The sequence below is a fragment of the Panthera pardus genome, unplaced genomic scaffold (genome assembly GCF_024362965.1).
Source record: "Panthera pardus isolate Hobbes unplaced genomic scaffold, ASM2436296v1 HiC_scaffold_11, whole genome shotgun sequence".
NCBI lineage: Eukaryota > Metazoa > Chordata > Mammalia > Carnivora > Felidae > Panthera > Panthera pardus.
Window position 1 is genome coordinate 6314206 of NW_026526666.1, and position 16295 is coordinate 6330500.

Consider the following 16295-nt stretch of genomic DNA (forward strand, 5'->3'; position numbering starts at 1 on the left):
TTAAGAAACCTGCCTCCCCATCTTAGAGGTCAATGCGTACGTTCAATACACACCTAGCCACAGACTTTGGCTCAAACCTAATTATAGTCAAGAGAGAAAAAAATTACATGGCACCTAACTTTATTTTTTGTGTAGGGGCCTCCTAATCCTAAAGAACAGAGATTATGTAACAGCAGGGCATAAAAAAGCATGTGCTGGGCTCAACGAAGCCCGCTGTGCCACCATAAAGACGTGAGCCCAGAGGATTATAGGCTGAATTAGCATATTAATATCTCTGCAAGTAAAGTTCATTTTATTGGACCATAAGCATTCATCCACTCAACAGATAAACATCAAATGCCCACTTCAATCAACAACTTACTGAATGCCAAATGCTATTCTAGGTGCTGGCAATATAACAGTGTGTTGAACAGAAAAGAGGTCCTGAACCTCATAAACCCGAACATTCTTTAGGAACGAGGCAGCCACATGCTGGCCTATCCAGTGCTGGCAGGTGTCCCGAAGAAACCATGCTGGTCAGAAGGGAGGAGGAGGGCGTCCTGGTCGAGGGCAGGACTGTCATTTGGTGAGAAGACAGGGAGAAAGCCTGTATCTAATGGGGAAGATGGTTCCAGGCACAAAGACCAGGAGCACAACCGCCACCACAGGGGCACGTTCTTGCTGGGTTTAGGGGATGACAACAGGCCAGCAAGCTCTAGGGCAGCAGAACGGGAGTGGAGTCAGAGGGGAGGTTTGTGAGCACTCTGGTGGCTGTGTGGAGAGACCGAAGAGGGTGAGGCACACGGCAGGGAGACCCGTCAGGAAGCTATCGCGACAACCCCGGGGAGAAGGACAGCGGATGGGGCTGGTGGCGGCCACACAGGTGATAACACGTGGTCAGATGCGGGCCATGTCCTGACAGTAGAGCTGACAGGACCCGCTAGTGAACGGGGCCGGGGATGGGGGAACGGCCCTGAGCAGATGGGTAGGCTGTCAGAGAAACAGGATCACAAGCATGGTTTGGGACATAAAACCTTGACATGCCCAATTAGACATCCACCTTACTTAAATGTAAGGGTCTGCTGTTCAGGGAGAAGCTAAAGCTAGAGAAACATTTATGCATGGTGAGTGCAGAGAAAGCAGCGTAAAGTGACTGTAGACCGAGAAAAGGTCCAAAGACTCTGCCCTGGAAGCAGTCAGACACTTGGAGGTCAGAAAGGTAAGAAGGACCCGGCACAGACAGAGGGAACAGCCAGCAGAGGAAGAGGAAGTAATGAGAGTCCAAGGAAGTTATCAATTCAAGGAGAGAGTATCACATGAAGCTCTTAGGTCACGGGATTCAGAAACATGAAGATCAGCGATGAAGTGACAAGAGCTGCTGTGGCGAGACAGTGGGGAAAGGCCTAATGGAGAATGGAGACAGAATGGAGAAAAGAAACCAGAGGATGGGCTGGCTCTGGAGAGACTGAGCAGGAAACGGGGCATTACTTTTGAGATGGGAGATATTAGAGCATATCTGTAGGCTGAGGGGAACGATCCAGTAGAGCAGGCACGTTACAGGTGGAGGAGGAGGACCAGCGCTCGCAGGGAGCAGAGGAAGAACCTCAGGTACACGTCGTGAGGAACTCTGGTTAGGAGTACCACCATGGTAACAGGAGGGAAGACGGATTATGTGGGTGTAGATGCAGCCTAGTTGGCAGATATGCTGGGAGCACGTGAACGTTTTCTAGGATTCCGTTTTTTTAGTGAACCAGGAAGCAAGCTCACTAGCTTATAGGTGCTAGGGGTGTCTGGGGTTTGAGGAGACAACAGGTATAGAATAGTCATCTAGGAAAGTCAGGAATGAGAAATTGCAGTCAAAATACTGGGCAGCACTAACAGCCTATTAGAACTGAAGGAACAGGCAGCACGTTTGTGCATTTTCCTCGAGCCAAGTACAGCGACAAGCTTCACACATGGAATAAGCTTGCATTTTTTGGGCACCAAATTTAAAAAGGCAACTTTTCCCACTCTAAACTCCACACGCCTACAGTTAAGATACGTTCTGAGGGAACTGTAGGTAGGGCCTGAAGAGACTAACAACCAACCATCAAGAGTACTCAAGTCTGGGGGGCCTGGATGGCTCAGTCAGTTGAGCGTCCGAGTCTTGATCTTGGCTCAGGTCACGATCTCATGGTTCGTAAGATCAAGCCCCATGTCAGGCTCTGTGCTGCTCTGTCTCTCTCTCTCTCTCTCTCTCTCTCTCAAAATACATAACTAAACTTAAAAACAAAAAAGCATACTTAAACCTAATTCACGGGGAAAATCACACGACTGGATAAAGCTATGGAGAGCACCAGTTCACAAACCTGTTCCATATCTTCACGGACTCCGCCGCCGCTGAAAGGATAGCAATGTTGTCTGAGCTGAAAGACAGAGTCCGCACATCGCTGCGATGACCCCCGATGGTGATTCTGCTCGTCCTCACAGCCTGAGGAGCAGGTGCAGATGGGCTCAGCGAATAGGACTCCACCAAGTTGTTCTGCAGTAGGAAGACCGCCTTCAACTCTCCTTGAGGCGAGTGAATCAAGTCAAAGGATCTGCATGAGAAAATAATTCATAAATGTTCTAGCTACCATCTTCGCTCACAAGGTGAACGTTTTCCAGTAGAACGGCTTCACCGTGTCCTCAACCTAAGACATTTGAGCAACTGTAAAGAATTTTACAAAAAATGCTCTGAGAATTGGACAGTCATTGAGCATAGGCTGTTAAGTCAAAGAAACCTGGGCTCAGATACTGAATCCGACATATAACTTGCTTTTGTGTGTATAATCTTTTAAGTGACCATAAATCCTTTTGGAACATAGGGTACATGTTTTTCTTTCTAAATAGCAGCAGGAAAGAAGACTAAACAAATAGAAAAGGTTATTCTAATAAAACAAATATGAGATGATGAATAATTGGCCCATGCTGAGGGCAGATATCCCATGATCACTGTCTCCAAATATATAATTCCTCTAGGCTGCTTACAAATAGCATAAAAAAGCTAATACAACTTTGTAGCACAATATTTCTATAATGCTACTTTCAAGTACTTCAGATACTTTATTTTTACTCACTTGATTTTGGCAGAAGTTTTGATATTAGTCACCCGTTGGATTTCATCTTGCAGAGTCATTTCAACATTGACTTCAAGGTCTTCCTCCTCCCCTTTGGAAGAATTTAATCTAGAGAGGGGGGAAAAAGACTATCATGCTACTACTTTTCTAGAAGAATCTTTGCAATTACTTGAGTCAAGTTCTGTGTGATCCTGGGAGTCACTTAACCACAGGATTACCGTGAGAATTAGACAACACAGTGTATGCAGAAGTGCTTTGTAAACTACAGTGTCATAAATACAAAGTTTTATTCCATTTAACAGGTACCCTCAATAAATGGATTCTGAAGGCAACGGCCCATAAAATTTCCCGGGCCAAGTCTTTGTAATTCAAACTATCCCAATGATATGTTTTTCGTAAACTTTCTTTACTTCAGAACTTTTTACAAGATCCACTAACCTGTACCTATCAATCTAACAATGTCAGATAAACCAGAGGTCTCAAAAAATTTGCCAAGTCAGGTGTCTTTTCCTTTGAGCCTTGCTAAATTTCAACCATTGAGGAAACAGTTACTGTGGTTATTATAACAACCTATTCCAAGGTTATTTTGCCCCCAAATGTCATTGCTACAGTCTTTCTCCTCATGACCTCCACTGTTAGCATTATGCAACCCAGCTTCGTTCTGTACGGGCTGCTGTCACTGAAGACACCTGCCAGCCTGAGAACAAAATCATTTACAAGCTATTTTTACGAAATCTGTACAGCTTTTGTAGTTCTGTATGGCTCTGAGCTCAAGACTCAGGAATGTACTATGAAGTTGTACCGTGGAGCAGAAATTTAAAATTTGGACTATCAGTGCTACACAAAATCTTCTCTAGCTTTTAACAGTAATTGCTAGCAGGGTAATCACTTCCTTAAAGAAGTTTTTCTATCAGGGCTATGTGGCCCACCCAAGATATTTTATTAGTAGTACGTATTTTTAAAAAAACTAACTTTGCTTTCTTTCTAGCTTTTTTCATCTTCTTATCCATTTTCTTCTGAACTTCCGCTTTGGAAAGGATGCAGAACACTTCTAGCACAGAATCGGTTCCCTAGAAAGGTGAAAGTTGACGTGAGTCCAGGAAAGGCAATTTGTAATGTAGCTTTTTCTCACTAAGACCTAAACAAGAATGTTCCTTCAGGGCTTCCTGGTTGTATTAGCTGGGACAACTCCCTCTCTCTGGGATTGTTGGTTCGTGTGTAAAGTGGGAATACCGCTTCCTATCACAGCATTGCTCTCAAGACCAAAGAGGAAGCTATTGCCATTAAACTGCTTAGAAAGTACACACTAATGCTTGCTAACGATAAGGACCATCACAGTAACTATGACTGTGTTATGCTAATAGAAGCTAGGGATCCTAAGTCTACACAGCAGCACATACAGAACTGTTAACACGACTGGGGGAAACGCAGTCTCTGCACTGAATGTGAAACAAGCACGGTCTCTGAGAGGGAACAGCCCATCCCTATTGTTTTGTCTGACGACTGGTACTCACGTGGCAAGCTAGAATCCTGCCCGTCCTGTCTACGGCAAGGTTCACGACTCTGTCCCTGCCCTCCCGCATGATGGAACCAACTTTTCTGCACGTAAGGATGCGCTACGGAAGAAGCAAAAGAGAAGGTGAAGGTTAAATGCAAGTTCTGTCAAACCTCTGAAAAGATACGATTCTAAGAAATGCGGGTGACAAAGGTATTTCCTAAAATGATGAGAACTGCAAATTTTTAAATTAAAAAATCTCCAATTCTCATTGTTCCTACGACTCAATTCAAATGAAGCTTAGAAACAAAAAGAAAAAGAATTACGTCCTCAGGAGTTTCATCTGTCTCCGGGGTACCATCCCGAGGCTCAGGTGTATCCTGTATCCCAGGGGGAGACCCTCTGCTTTTCTTGGGCTCTGGTTCTTCTAGGTCATCCATCTGTTTTATAAAAATAGGAAAATAAAAGCTGAAATAATGTGTCCCAGCCCTAATGACTTAGAAACCTATCCTCATGGCCACCGGTAACTTCCATTTAGGGTTCTCTTTGATCAAACCTCTTCAATGGTAGGACGTTTACTAGAGTATTTTAAAAACTGACTATAGCAAATGCAAACAAAAGTGTTCACTATCCTATCTCCAATAACTTTCTGAAATGTATGGACTATAGCTAATAAGTTATTAACTTAATCTAAGATAAAAAAAAAAAAAAAACGGTGACTGACTTTTCATTAACTTTAAAACCTTCTTAGGTAAAAGAGCTACCACCATATTGTGGAGGAAAGATTCAAGTCTGGAATTGAGAATGACAGAGGCAATAAAACCTACAGAGGTTATATGTTCTCCTTTAAAGAAGCAACGATACAGCCTAGACTACTGCAGTAGAACCCACCAGAACAGCTACTGAACACAACACTCCACACCTAACTCCAGCTAAATTTGAGGTCCATAAACTTTTTTCCACACAAAATCTTTACGGATCTGAGAAAGTAACAGATCTTCTCAGAATATATTTTTATAAACACATGGAAATTTTACACAGATTTTTGTCCGAGGGGAAAGGGCCACACATATTCTTAAGTCCACCCACGGACACCCAAAGGTCCAGGAATTTTGTGCTAAGAGTTCCACAAAGTAAAAGATTAGCATTACCAGAAGGTGTAACCCTAAAATTATCCTTCTTCAAACTCAAATGAATGAGGGCAATGGCACTAATAATGAAGAAAAAAAATATCTGTTTAGGAGTTGGAAGTTATCAGTGATAGAATTCCTTCTAGTACAATGAGAAGAACTCAATGATTACATCTGATTCTAAATTCGATGAGCCCATGAAGCAGGGGCTTTAGCAGGGCTGCTAAAACACAGCGCTGCCCATAATCAGAAAAGCAATTACCTCCTGTAGGTAGGCTATGTCCCACGCCCTCAGCTCACTGTCGGAAGACCCAGTGATGAGTCGCTTTTCTTCTGACACGAGAACCAACCCCCACACCTACAGGGTATAAAAAGATCAAACAGGATTTTTAAGACATTCCAGGATATATGATGTGGCATTCCAAAAGTCTAAGTATACTATCTGTAGCGAAATCCCTTTGGAATTTACAAAGCTAATATTAGGTAACCTTTTCAAAATACTGAAAGAAATTCTAACCTTTGGAAAGAAAAAGTGGCCTGTGGTAGAACAGAAGTTTCTCTGTAATTTCCTACCCTTAAATTTACATAATGGCTGTTCAGCACAAATCGATCTAACTAGAATCCACTCAAAGGACGATTTTAAGTCTGGTACTTCTTTGTTTCAGCAGTGCCTTGCAAATAAAAGGTACCCCCATTGATGTCTACTGTATAATTTTCAGCCTCAAACATCTAAGAACAGTATTGTTGCGAGTCAACAAAGAATCTAGTTTGCTTTTCATCATCATTAATTCCAGGTATGTTTTTGAAAGCCTGGTGAGAACAAAACATGGAGGAGGATACAACGATCTAAAATACTCCCTGCTCTTCACTGAAAATATGTATGTTCAAGTGACTCTTAAAATGGCCACGTTTGCTGTTTACGTGTCACCGGACCAGGCACTGTACAGTGTCATTAAACCCCCCTACAATCATAAAGGTGGACACATTACTTAGAAGCAATGAAACTCCTATTCGTGGGTTAAAAACCTATCCAAGGCCAATCTTTACTAAATCCCGAAGCAGCTGTATCTGCTCCCACGGCCGGCACTTCCTCCACCGCACCAACCTCTCTGTCTCTCAGGACAGCATGCAAGGATTACTGGGAGTAGTAAAAACAAAGCAGGAGAGAACACCATCTTTTCTTTCTGCCTTGCCATTCTTTCCCTGGGCCCGTGACCCTACATGTACCTCAGTTCGGTGGCCAACCATTGTTTTAAAGCAGTGCTGGGTGTCAAGGTCCCACCATTTCACCAGGGTATCTTTCCCACTAAAAAAAGAAACGAGAAAAATTTTATGAGGAAAAATCAGTAAACAGGACATCAAGGACTCATTTGTTGCCTTCAAAAAAATACACACAGCAACATGTCTAATGCTACTACTCCTCCTTTTTTTAAAAAAAAAATTTTTTTAATGTTTATTTATTTTTGAGACAGAGAGAGACAGAGCATGAACAGGGGAGGGTCAGAGAGAGGGAGACACAGAATCCGAAGCAGGCTTCAGGCTCTGAGCTATTAGCACAGAGCCTGACATGGGGCATGAACCCACGGACCATGAGATCATGACCTGAGCCAAGGTTGGATGCTCAACCCACTGAGCCACCCAGGCGCCCCTACTCCTTTTTTTAAGGAGGAAAAAATCCTAACTCCATGTGGCTATTAGGTACAAAATACCACGATGCACCTGAGAGCACAAAAATAACCTTGAATTCAGAGTGATAAGGCACATATCACCTGTGTGATGGACCTGTGGCCCCCCATTTCGAGCATGGCAGCATCAACCTTTTCCTTCTGTCAGCTGTCTGACACAGAAATACCTCGGATCTCTTCTGCTCCCCCATCTCCTGCTTCCAGCTGGTCTCTATGCCGCCTCTGTGAGGCCTTCACTCCTTCGAATTCATTTCTGTACACAAGCCTGAATTTCAGTTCTACTGCCTGAATTATTTTCATAGCTTTTCATCTGATCTCTTTGTCCGTTCCCGTTCCTTCATTACATCCAATAAACTACTATCAGATAATCACAACTTTTTAAACTTACACTAGCTCCAGGTTCTCTATAGAATCAAAATCAAATTCTTCAGCACCATTTTCAAAACCTCTCGTTAATTGGCTTCTGAGTCTCCCTGCCAATGAGCTTTACTCCTCCTGCCTCAAACACCTCTTCCCTGCTTCTTCACTAATATAAATCCAATATAATTCTCCTTCATGACCAAACTGGAAAAAACCAAAAGACAAAAAACCCAATTTACGAAGTCTTTCGTATAAAATCCCACCTCACTGTGTTATTTCCTTTTTTTTTTTTAACAGTTGACCCCTGTACAATGAGGGAGCTAGGGGGCACCGGCTCCCTCACCCCAGTGGAGTCAAAAATCAACATACAACTTTGACTCCCCCAAAACACTACTCACATACAGCCTACTGTTGACCAATAACATAAACAGCTGCTTAACGCTTATGTTGTATGTAATATGCATTCTCACAACAAAGCTAGAGAAAAGAAAACGTTAAGAAATCATAAGAGAAAACACATTTACAGTACTCCATTTATTGGAAACAACACACGGATAAGTGGACCGGCCCAATTCAAATCTGTTGTTCAAGGGTCAACTGTTCACTGAGCTATAAAGGGTACAATTCTAGTGGAACCTTAGTCGTTCTCTCATAGAACTTGTGTTATCTAACAAGACACACCAACGTGCCATCCCACAGGAACTAACCCACCAACGGTATGCCATTCAGTGCTCCCTCACAACTGCTTCTGAGTCATTACTAAAGTTCTTCTAGTTACTGCTGGCAAACCTTAGGATCCCAAACTTCCCTGGGTGGCCATTCCTCAGGACCAATAATTATTATAGAAGGTTGAGCCATACGAAATGGCGGATATCATGTTTGACCTACACAAACGGAAATTTCAAATGGCTCAACCTTAGAGACGTTCAGAAGGGTTACGTGTAGAGCACGTCTGTTCTCAAAAGGCAGGCAGGAATTCAAGCACTTGGTATTTACACCAGCCCACTGCTCCACATTCTGCTTTCCTGACTTTCTAGGGATCCAGAAAGCAGACAGCTCAGTCTATGAAAGGCATGTCAAGGTTTAAGGAACACGGAAAAGCTAATGCCAGGGGATAACAATAACAAATCAGAAAAGATACTTTAAAAATGCTAGAAACAACTCTGGATAGCTTCTATGATACCACTGGGGAAAAGAGGGAAGGACAGAGGAATGCAGAGGGCAAAGGAGGAAGCGAGCACATGAGCCTGAGGAGAGTGCAGAGAAATGAGGAAGGAATGAGGCACGTTTCCTCTTTGAAACCCTCTCTGATGCATTCACATAGGAAAGAACTGGAAACGAAACTGTTATTTCTTTACCTAGTAACTAGTAGATTCTTTTCTCGTAGAAACAATGCTTGTGTCACGGCGTCCTTGTGCCCCTTCAGACGGTAGAGGCCACTTTCATTGATCACATCCCATACGATAGTATCTGTGTCCTAAAGGGATCAGATAATACAGAAGAATTTTCTTTACCACAGTGCCTTGAGAAACAATAGGATGTAGTATTTTTACTGCAAAGGTGATATAACAGAAAACTGTAGAAAATCTGGAAACACATACGAAAAAGTACAGAGGGAATAAACACCAGTTAATTCCACCACCCAGATGTAACCACTGTTGCAGGTATGCAGTTTTATAATGTTCCAATCCAACATCCAGGTTATTTTTAGAAAACTGGGATCATGTTATTGGTAACATTTTATAACCCCCCCCAACTTTTTTCACTTAAAATATTTCCATTTTTCCACATCCCTCCAGACTGTTCTCGTTTTCAATGATCATATAATAATCAATCCTAAGGATATACCATAACCCATTTAAAATTTTTTGTTTTAACCACTTAGGTAGTTCCCAAATTTCTATCATAAATATGTGGAAATGAACATTCTTGCACAGAAATCTTTGTATATACCTCAGATCAGAATACTAAAAAGGGAAATTCTTGGGTTAAAAGGTATTATTTTTCAAGTTTGCAATTCATCACGACAAGGCGATCTCTTTAACTTGCACCAATCTGTAGGTCCACCAGGGATATGAATGACAAGGCCAGTTTTCCCATCCCTTTGGCTCTGGATATTATTAGCTTCTCAAAAACCACTGCCAACTTCAGAAGTTAAAAACGCTGTCTCAGTATTTATTGGATTTGCATTTCTGAATACTCACAAGAAATTCTGCACATGCTCTACAGTGATTGCCGGCCGTTTGTACCTCTCTCGAACTGCTAGGTCACGTCTTTCATCCTCCTTAGGGTCTTACCTTTGGCTCGTTTGTAAAGTTATTATGAGATGAACGCTATTAATCCTTCCTATACTGAAAATATTAAATACGTCTCCTTTTTCAATGTCTTTTAACTTTTTTTCCAGTTTCATTGAGAAATAACAATCATACATCACTGGATAAACTTGAGGTGCATGTACACCATGACAGCAACAGGTTCAGCTAACACCCATCTTCTCGTACAAATACAACAAAAAGCAAAGAAGATAAAAGGAAAAAAAATTTCTCCCTGTGAGAACTCAGGATTTACTCTCAATAAGTTTCCTATTTTTTTTTAATGTACAAACGCTTTAAATCTAAATATTCAAATCTATTGATCTTTTCCTTTGTAATTTCTTTCTTTACTGACATGCTTAAAGTCCCTTTCTACCTTAGTAGCAGATACTTACTTCCAGTGTATCTTCTAGTGTACTTAAAATATCACTCTTTACTATTTAAGTTTCTAATCTGTGACTCATTTTGCATATGGCATAAAGTAAAGCTTTAATTCAAAACTTCCCCCTACATACTGAGCCAATTGCCTATACTATTTCGTGAGTAATTCATCATTTTTATACACACCAGAAACATTATCTTTAAAATATACTAATTAGAAACATGAGAGTGGATTTGAGTCTGGGATTCCCATTTGGTTGCAATAATCTACCTATTTTTGTATTGATGCCAGATTAACACATTTTAAATTATGACTTCATAATGCATTTAGTATCTGAAACCTCCTAAAAATATCTAACTCTGAAAACAAACAAACAAACCTGAAGCCCTGTTTTATTATTCAACTTTCCCAAATTTCTGGTGTTTTTGATTCATTTGTTTTCCATTCATGCTTTAAATAATTTGGTCATGTTCTCAAAAAACAAAAACTTGTGAGATATTTAAATTGCTTTATCTGTATAAGTGAACTGGAAAAAACTAGCATCTTTGTCTTCCCATTCAACATGGTTTGTATCTCTATTCAAGTCTTCTGTTACATTCTTCAGTATGGTTTCATAGTATTTTTCTGTTATTTAACCTACTGTTGTCAATGCAATCTTTTTTTTTAATTTTTTTTTTTTAACATTTAATCATTTTTGAAAGGCAGAGACAGAGCGCGAATGGGGGAGGGGCAGAGAGACAGGGAGACACAGAAACAGAAGCAGTCTCCAGGCTCCGAGCTGTCAGCACAGAGCCCGACGCAGGGCTCGAACTCACGGACCGCGAGATCATGACCTGAGCCGAAGTCGGCCGCTTAACCGACTGAGCCACCCAGGCGCCCCTGTCAATGCAATCTTTTATATTGCCATCTTCTAAACTGAAGACTGTGGACTTTATTGGACTTAATGGCAAAGAATGACCCGTGTCTCTCCTTGACTCATCTGTTTTTCCCCTAGTGTACTGTTTTAAGTAGCACTTCCACAATGATGTTACATAATAGTTATCTGGGGCACCCTCATCTTGCTCCTATATTTAACAGGCTTTTGGGGTGCCTGGGTGTCTCAGTCGGTTAAGCGTCCGACTTCAGCTCAGGTCATGATCTCACGGTTTATGAGTTCCAGCCCCACGTCGGGCTCTGTGCTGACAGCTCAGAGCCTGGAGCCTACTTCGAATTCTGTGTCTCTCTCTCTCTCGCTGCCCCTCCCCCATTCACACTCTGTCCTGTCTCTCTCTCTCTCTCTCCAAAATAAACATTAAAAAGATTAAAAACAACACCAACAACACCAACAGGCTTTTATCAGAGAACGTGATAGGAAATAAAATGAACCACCCAATTCATACTCATCCTTCCCCCTTTATTTCCACCATCTATACTGTTCTGTACACCAAAAACCCACTGTTTCACCCATCAGTTTTTGTGAACAACCAGCTTCAACATAAGCCTTATAGTCCTTTACTAAATCAAAATCTGGGCACCTGATTCAAAGTCTCACCTTGGACCCAGAAGCCAGTCTGCCTCCTAGCTGATCATACTTCAGGGAAGTGATGGCTGCCTTGTGTCCACTGAAGGTCACATTTCCTTCCCCACTCAGGAGACTGAAGATTCGGATAGACCCATCCTCATAACCAACAGCTAAGTGCAGCCCATCTGGGGAGGGACACAAGCAAGTGACTTCTTGTTTAAGTCCCTGAAGGATGAGGATCTGCAATTGTAAGAATCATAAACGATGTACAGGAGTTAAACAGGTCATCAAAGGAAAAGTGTGGGAATAATCAGGGACAATAAAATTAAGAGCGTCAATAATTCCAGATCACTCTTATGAATGATAATAAAATTCGACAATTCATCTCAAGTTCTTTAATAGAGGAATTATTATTTGTGCTGGGCAATGAAACACTCAAGAAAGGGTAAAATTATATTCTCCGAAGCCCTACATTAGCATAATAATGTGCAAAAGTTTCCCAAGTGATAAATTACTAAATCCTTATCCTATGTTAACACCAAATGACTTTCCATATAGGGTTATTAAAACATCCTCACTTTAACTGAGCCCCATCTTAAAGAAGTCAATCTGTGTGCCACTAGAGTGCTGTATGGTTTATCCCCAAGAAACTCTGGGTGGCAACAAGCATCAAAGTATTAACCTCTTGGGAGTCACATTGTAAGTGGACAAGATCAAAACGCCTCAATTTGGTTTGGCAGAAGTGGTAGGTTTAGGGAACTCAGTCACAAAGTATCAAAACCTAGTTTAACAACCTCGGGCCTCATCTGTAGAAGTGAGAAAAAGACTCGATCAACATAGCTGAGTAATATTCCTTTTAAATGGCTAATATTTTATAACTGGTTGCGAGGCCAAGTAGAAGAACTTGAAAAATAAAGAACTGGCAGAGAAAACCAAACATGTCAGGAATAATGACAACTACTCACCTGGAAATACTACAAATAGATACCTAAGAGGTAAACTGCTGTTTGGTGTGGTTTTCAGAATTTAGTGCAGAAGAACATAATAGAACCTGTTACTTGCTACCTAGGCCCAAAGAAAGGCTTCTCTTCCAGGGGCACACACATACAAAAATCTCCCACTTCTGCCTCCCCATCCTCAAATACGTATAAATCAGTTATCAACCTCATTGATTTCTGGCTTACCTTCTCTCCTTTCCTTAAGTCCCAGATGAACACATGTTCGCAGGCTGGTACTGCCACATAGCGTCCTTTTTCACCACGAAGCGTTACAAAGACAATATTACCTTTTTGGCTGCCAATAAGGCCAAAGACTGCACTGGCAACATAGCGGAGATACTGCTTCGTGAGCCCCATGTCGTAATGTCTGGTTCCACAAGTGAGGCAGCTGTGCATGCAAACAAAGAAAATTCAGTTCCTTGGGTGTCTGGGTTCTGTGAGGCCAGCAAACACCAACTGTTTATTGTGTGGTTAAAGCATGTAACTTGTGGCTTCTTCGCTTATATTTACTCTGAATAAATCATTCACATAATACCTGGACATCTTCATTTTTTTATGTGCTGTTGACTCACGTGTAAGCCCTCATTCCTCAAGTTTCAAATTGGTCATCTCGTCGTGCCCACCTCACAAATAACCGACATATGGCCTCAAGGCAGCTCAACAATTCACTTCTGTTCATTCAACCGCCATCAAAGTTTTTACACTGAGATGGACAGAGGCTGAATATATTCACAGTAAACAATTACTATAATCCTACTACCTGGAGAAGTGCTATTTTAGATACTAGATACTAGAGATATGATGTTGAGTAAAAGAAAATCCTTAACTTCATGGCACATTATCCTGTAGCATAGTGGTTCTCAAACTCAGGTACATATCCAAATCACGAGAGGTCTTATGAAAACAGATTGCTGAGAGCCACATTCACCTTACCTCCCAGGGCCGATTTCTGTTTGTTTGTTTTTTTAAATTTTTTAATGTTTATTTATTTTTGAGAGACAAAGACACAGAGAGAGCAGGGGACAGACAGAGGGAAACACAGAATCCAAAGCAGGCTCCAGGGTCTGATATGTCAGCAGAGAGCCCAACGTGGGGCTCGAACCCATGAACCGTGAGACCATGTCCCGAGCCAAAGATGGACGCCCAACCGACTGAGCCACCCAGGTGCCCCTGAAACACTGGTTATTGACAAAAGATACAAGTGAAGAAGATAAGCCAAGCTTCTCTGGTCTTGATACAAAGTGAAAAGTGCCCCAAACACCTATGCATCTTAAAAAATACAACACCAAACAGAAATTACACCCTTTTTCTGGGAGCTGCGTTTTGTTGCTGGTTTCTACATTTGGTTTGACTCTACAGAAACTATTTCTGATTACACTCTCCTTCAGCCTAACTTAACAGAAAAATAATCAATGCCAGCTCTCTTTAATATTTTCTTTTAGTAATCACTTAGCGGTCTCATTTTTCCTCACCTAAGAACCAACAAAAGCCAGTTAAAAATCAAGAAAAGAATTATTAACAATGTGATAATGCTGTTAGCCCATGCCATTTGATCAATTCTTCCCCAATTCCTCTTATTTCTCCAGCCCCTTAACTAGAATTGGTCCTCTTGGTAGTCTTTGGCCATCTACCAATTCTTTCCACAGTATTTTCCTTGGAGACTTCATATAGGATGCCTGGGCCCAGGGACACCTACATCTCTATTCCTGTCCATATATGTGAATACAAATAACAGAGTTCCAAAAACTTATGAAATATTCCCATTCAATGACCTTGCAGCATCTCCTTGAACATATGTAAAACCAAACCTACCTTGCTTCCTGAACCCCTCATTTGTTCCTTTTTCTAAGACACACAACCCTCCCAGCCATTCAGGCTCAAAACCTTGTAGCAACCTTTGGCTCATTAATAAAAAAATATTATAGCAGCCAAGACTTAAAGGGCACTTATAAATAGCGATGTATTAAATGAATACACCTGAGTAAACATATGTGGTTGTTTAATGACAAATAGCAACTGAGTGAATTAAAAGGGTTAATACACGTAAGGCATTTAGAAAAGCATCTAAAGTATTGTAAATATACCTATAAAAAATTCTTCACAATAACCTTCAAAGTCGGTACTATTCTTACCCCCATTTTATGGACAAGGAAACTAAGCAAAGGGATGTAAGATACTTTCTGTTCCAGCTCTTTGCCACTGGGTTCCTATCAGGTTAGTTGGTTTCCTTCCTTGTCCTGCCACCTTGCTTTCTTCACGTTGTTCCTCTCACCTAGAAAAACGTGCATTGTCCACGACCTATTTTTTTAAACCGGTGTTATTCTCTGAGGCCCACTTCCTCCGAGGCTAGACCAATCCTCGCAGCCTTTTCAATTGCCTCCGTATTCAAACTACCTTCCATACAACTTGGCACTGGTCATTTGTGTCTCACGTGCACAGATCTCAACGCCTTTTAAAGAGAGGTCATGACCTAACCTTCCCCCGCACCCCTACCATCCCTGTTTCCAGGTATAGCCGCAGATCCCCAAAATACGTTGCTGCTATGATGCACTGAAGGGCTGGGACGTTGCGACAGACTTGTCAGACGTCCCCAACCCAAGTCTTCAGTCAGGACAGAGCGAGGGGGCTCCGCACACGGATCATGCTGCCTGAGCATCCTCTGGGGAGCCCCTGGACGCGCGGCACCTCTGCTACCGCAGGCGCCAGCCCCGGGCGATTGCAGGTGGCCTCCGGGGACGTCGGTAGGTTCGCAGTCGCTCAGGTTCCCCTCCACCCTAGCAACCGGCCGCAAACGGCCCCGCCTTATCTGGGGCTGGTGCCCCGAAGGCCTCAGCCAGGACCGCGAGGAACCGGGTCGGAACGCCTGGCGCCCACCTTACCCACCTGGGCCTCCACGAGGATCCGGGCCGCTTGGACCCGCCCACAGTACCCACCCCTTCCGGGTCCGCTCCGCGACCCACTTCCGCCCGGCATTCCTTTTGCCTTCGAGGAGGAAATGACGTGCGTGTGGGCTGTGGTTGGTGAGGGCCGGCCGGTAGCGGAAGCCGTGTTCGCCACTCAAAGCTCTTCCAGCTGGTCACTCCAGCCTCCTGGGACTTTGCCTCACCTGATCGCCGAGCTCCTGGCCAGGGGTGTCTGGGGATGCCGCTCGGCCGCTTTCTGCGAGGAGCTTAACCCGCCTCGCTGCCGCCCGGATGGGACCGCCGGAGTGCGGTGAGAGGCGGGACCTAGACCGGGGCCGGGGGGGAAAGCGGGGCGGAGCGGGCGGGGGGCGCGGCTGGAGGCGCTCGGACTCGGCCCCGGCTGGGGGTGCGGACGGAGAGGGTTAGTGCTGTCCGCCCTCTGGGAGAATGAG

The 16295-nt window shown here is 42.9% G+C and overlaps 1 protein-coding gene across 3 annotated transcripts in view; it reads right to left on the minus strand.

The window, feature by feature from the left end:
- Positions 1-15883, minus strand: part of WDR3 (WD repeat domain 3) — a 31294-nt gene extending 15411 nt beyond the window's left edge. Inside the window, exons 1-11 of one of the 3 annotated variants that reach the window (XM_019458000.2) lie at positions 15824-15883; positions 13127-13328; positions 11973-12182; positions 9106-9224; positions 6930-7008; positions 5965-6060; positions 4899-5012; positions 4592-4693; positions 4050-4147; positions 3078-3185; positions 2328-2558 (exon numbers count right to left, since the gene is read on the minus strand). In XM_019458000.2, the coding sequence (XP_019313545.2) occupies positions 2328-2558; positions 3078-3185; positions 4050-4147; positions 4592-4693; positions 4899-5012; positions 5965-6060; positions 6930-7008; positions 9106-9224; positions 11973-12182; positions 13127-13297 (1328 nt within the window). In that variant the 5' untranslated portion in view covers positions 13298-13328; positions 15824-15883. Of the gene's footprint in view, positions 1-2327; positions 2559-3077; positions 3186-4049; positions 4148-4591; positions 4694-4898; positions 5013-5964; positions 6061-6929; positions 7009-9105; positions 9225-11972; positions 12183-13126; positions 13329-15212; positions 15803-15823 lie in introns of those variants that run through there. The other 2 variants (XM_053890701.1, XM_019458001.2) reach the window with 2 other exon arrangements.
- Between the last annotated feature and the right edge of the window lie 412 nt (positions 15884-16295).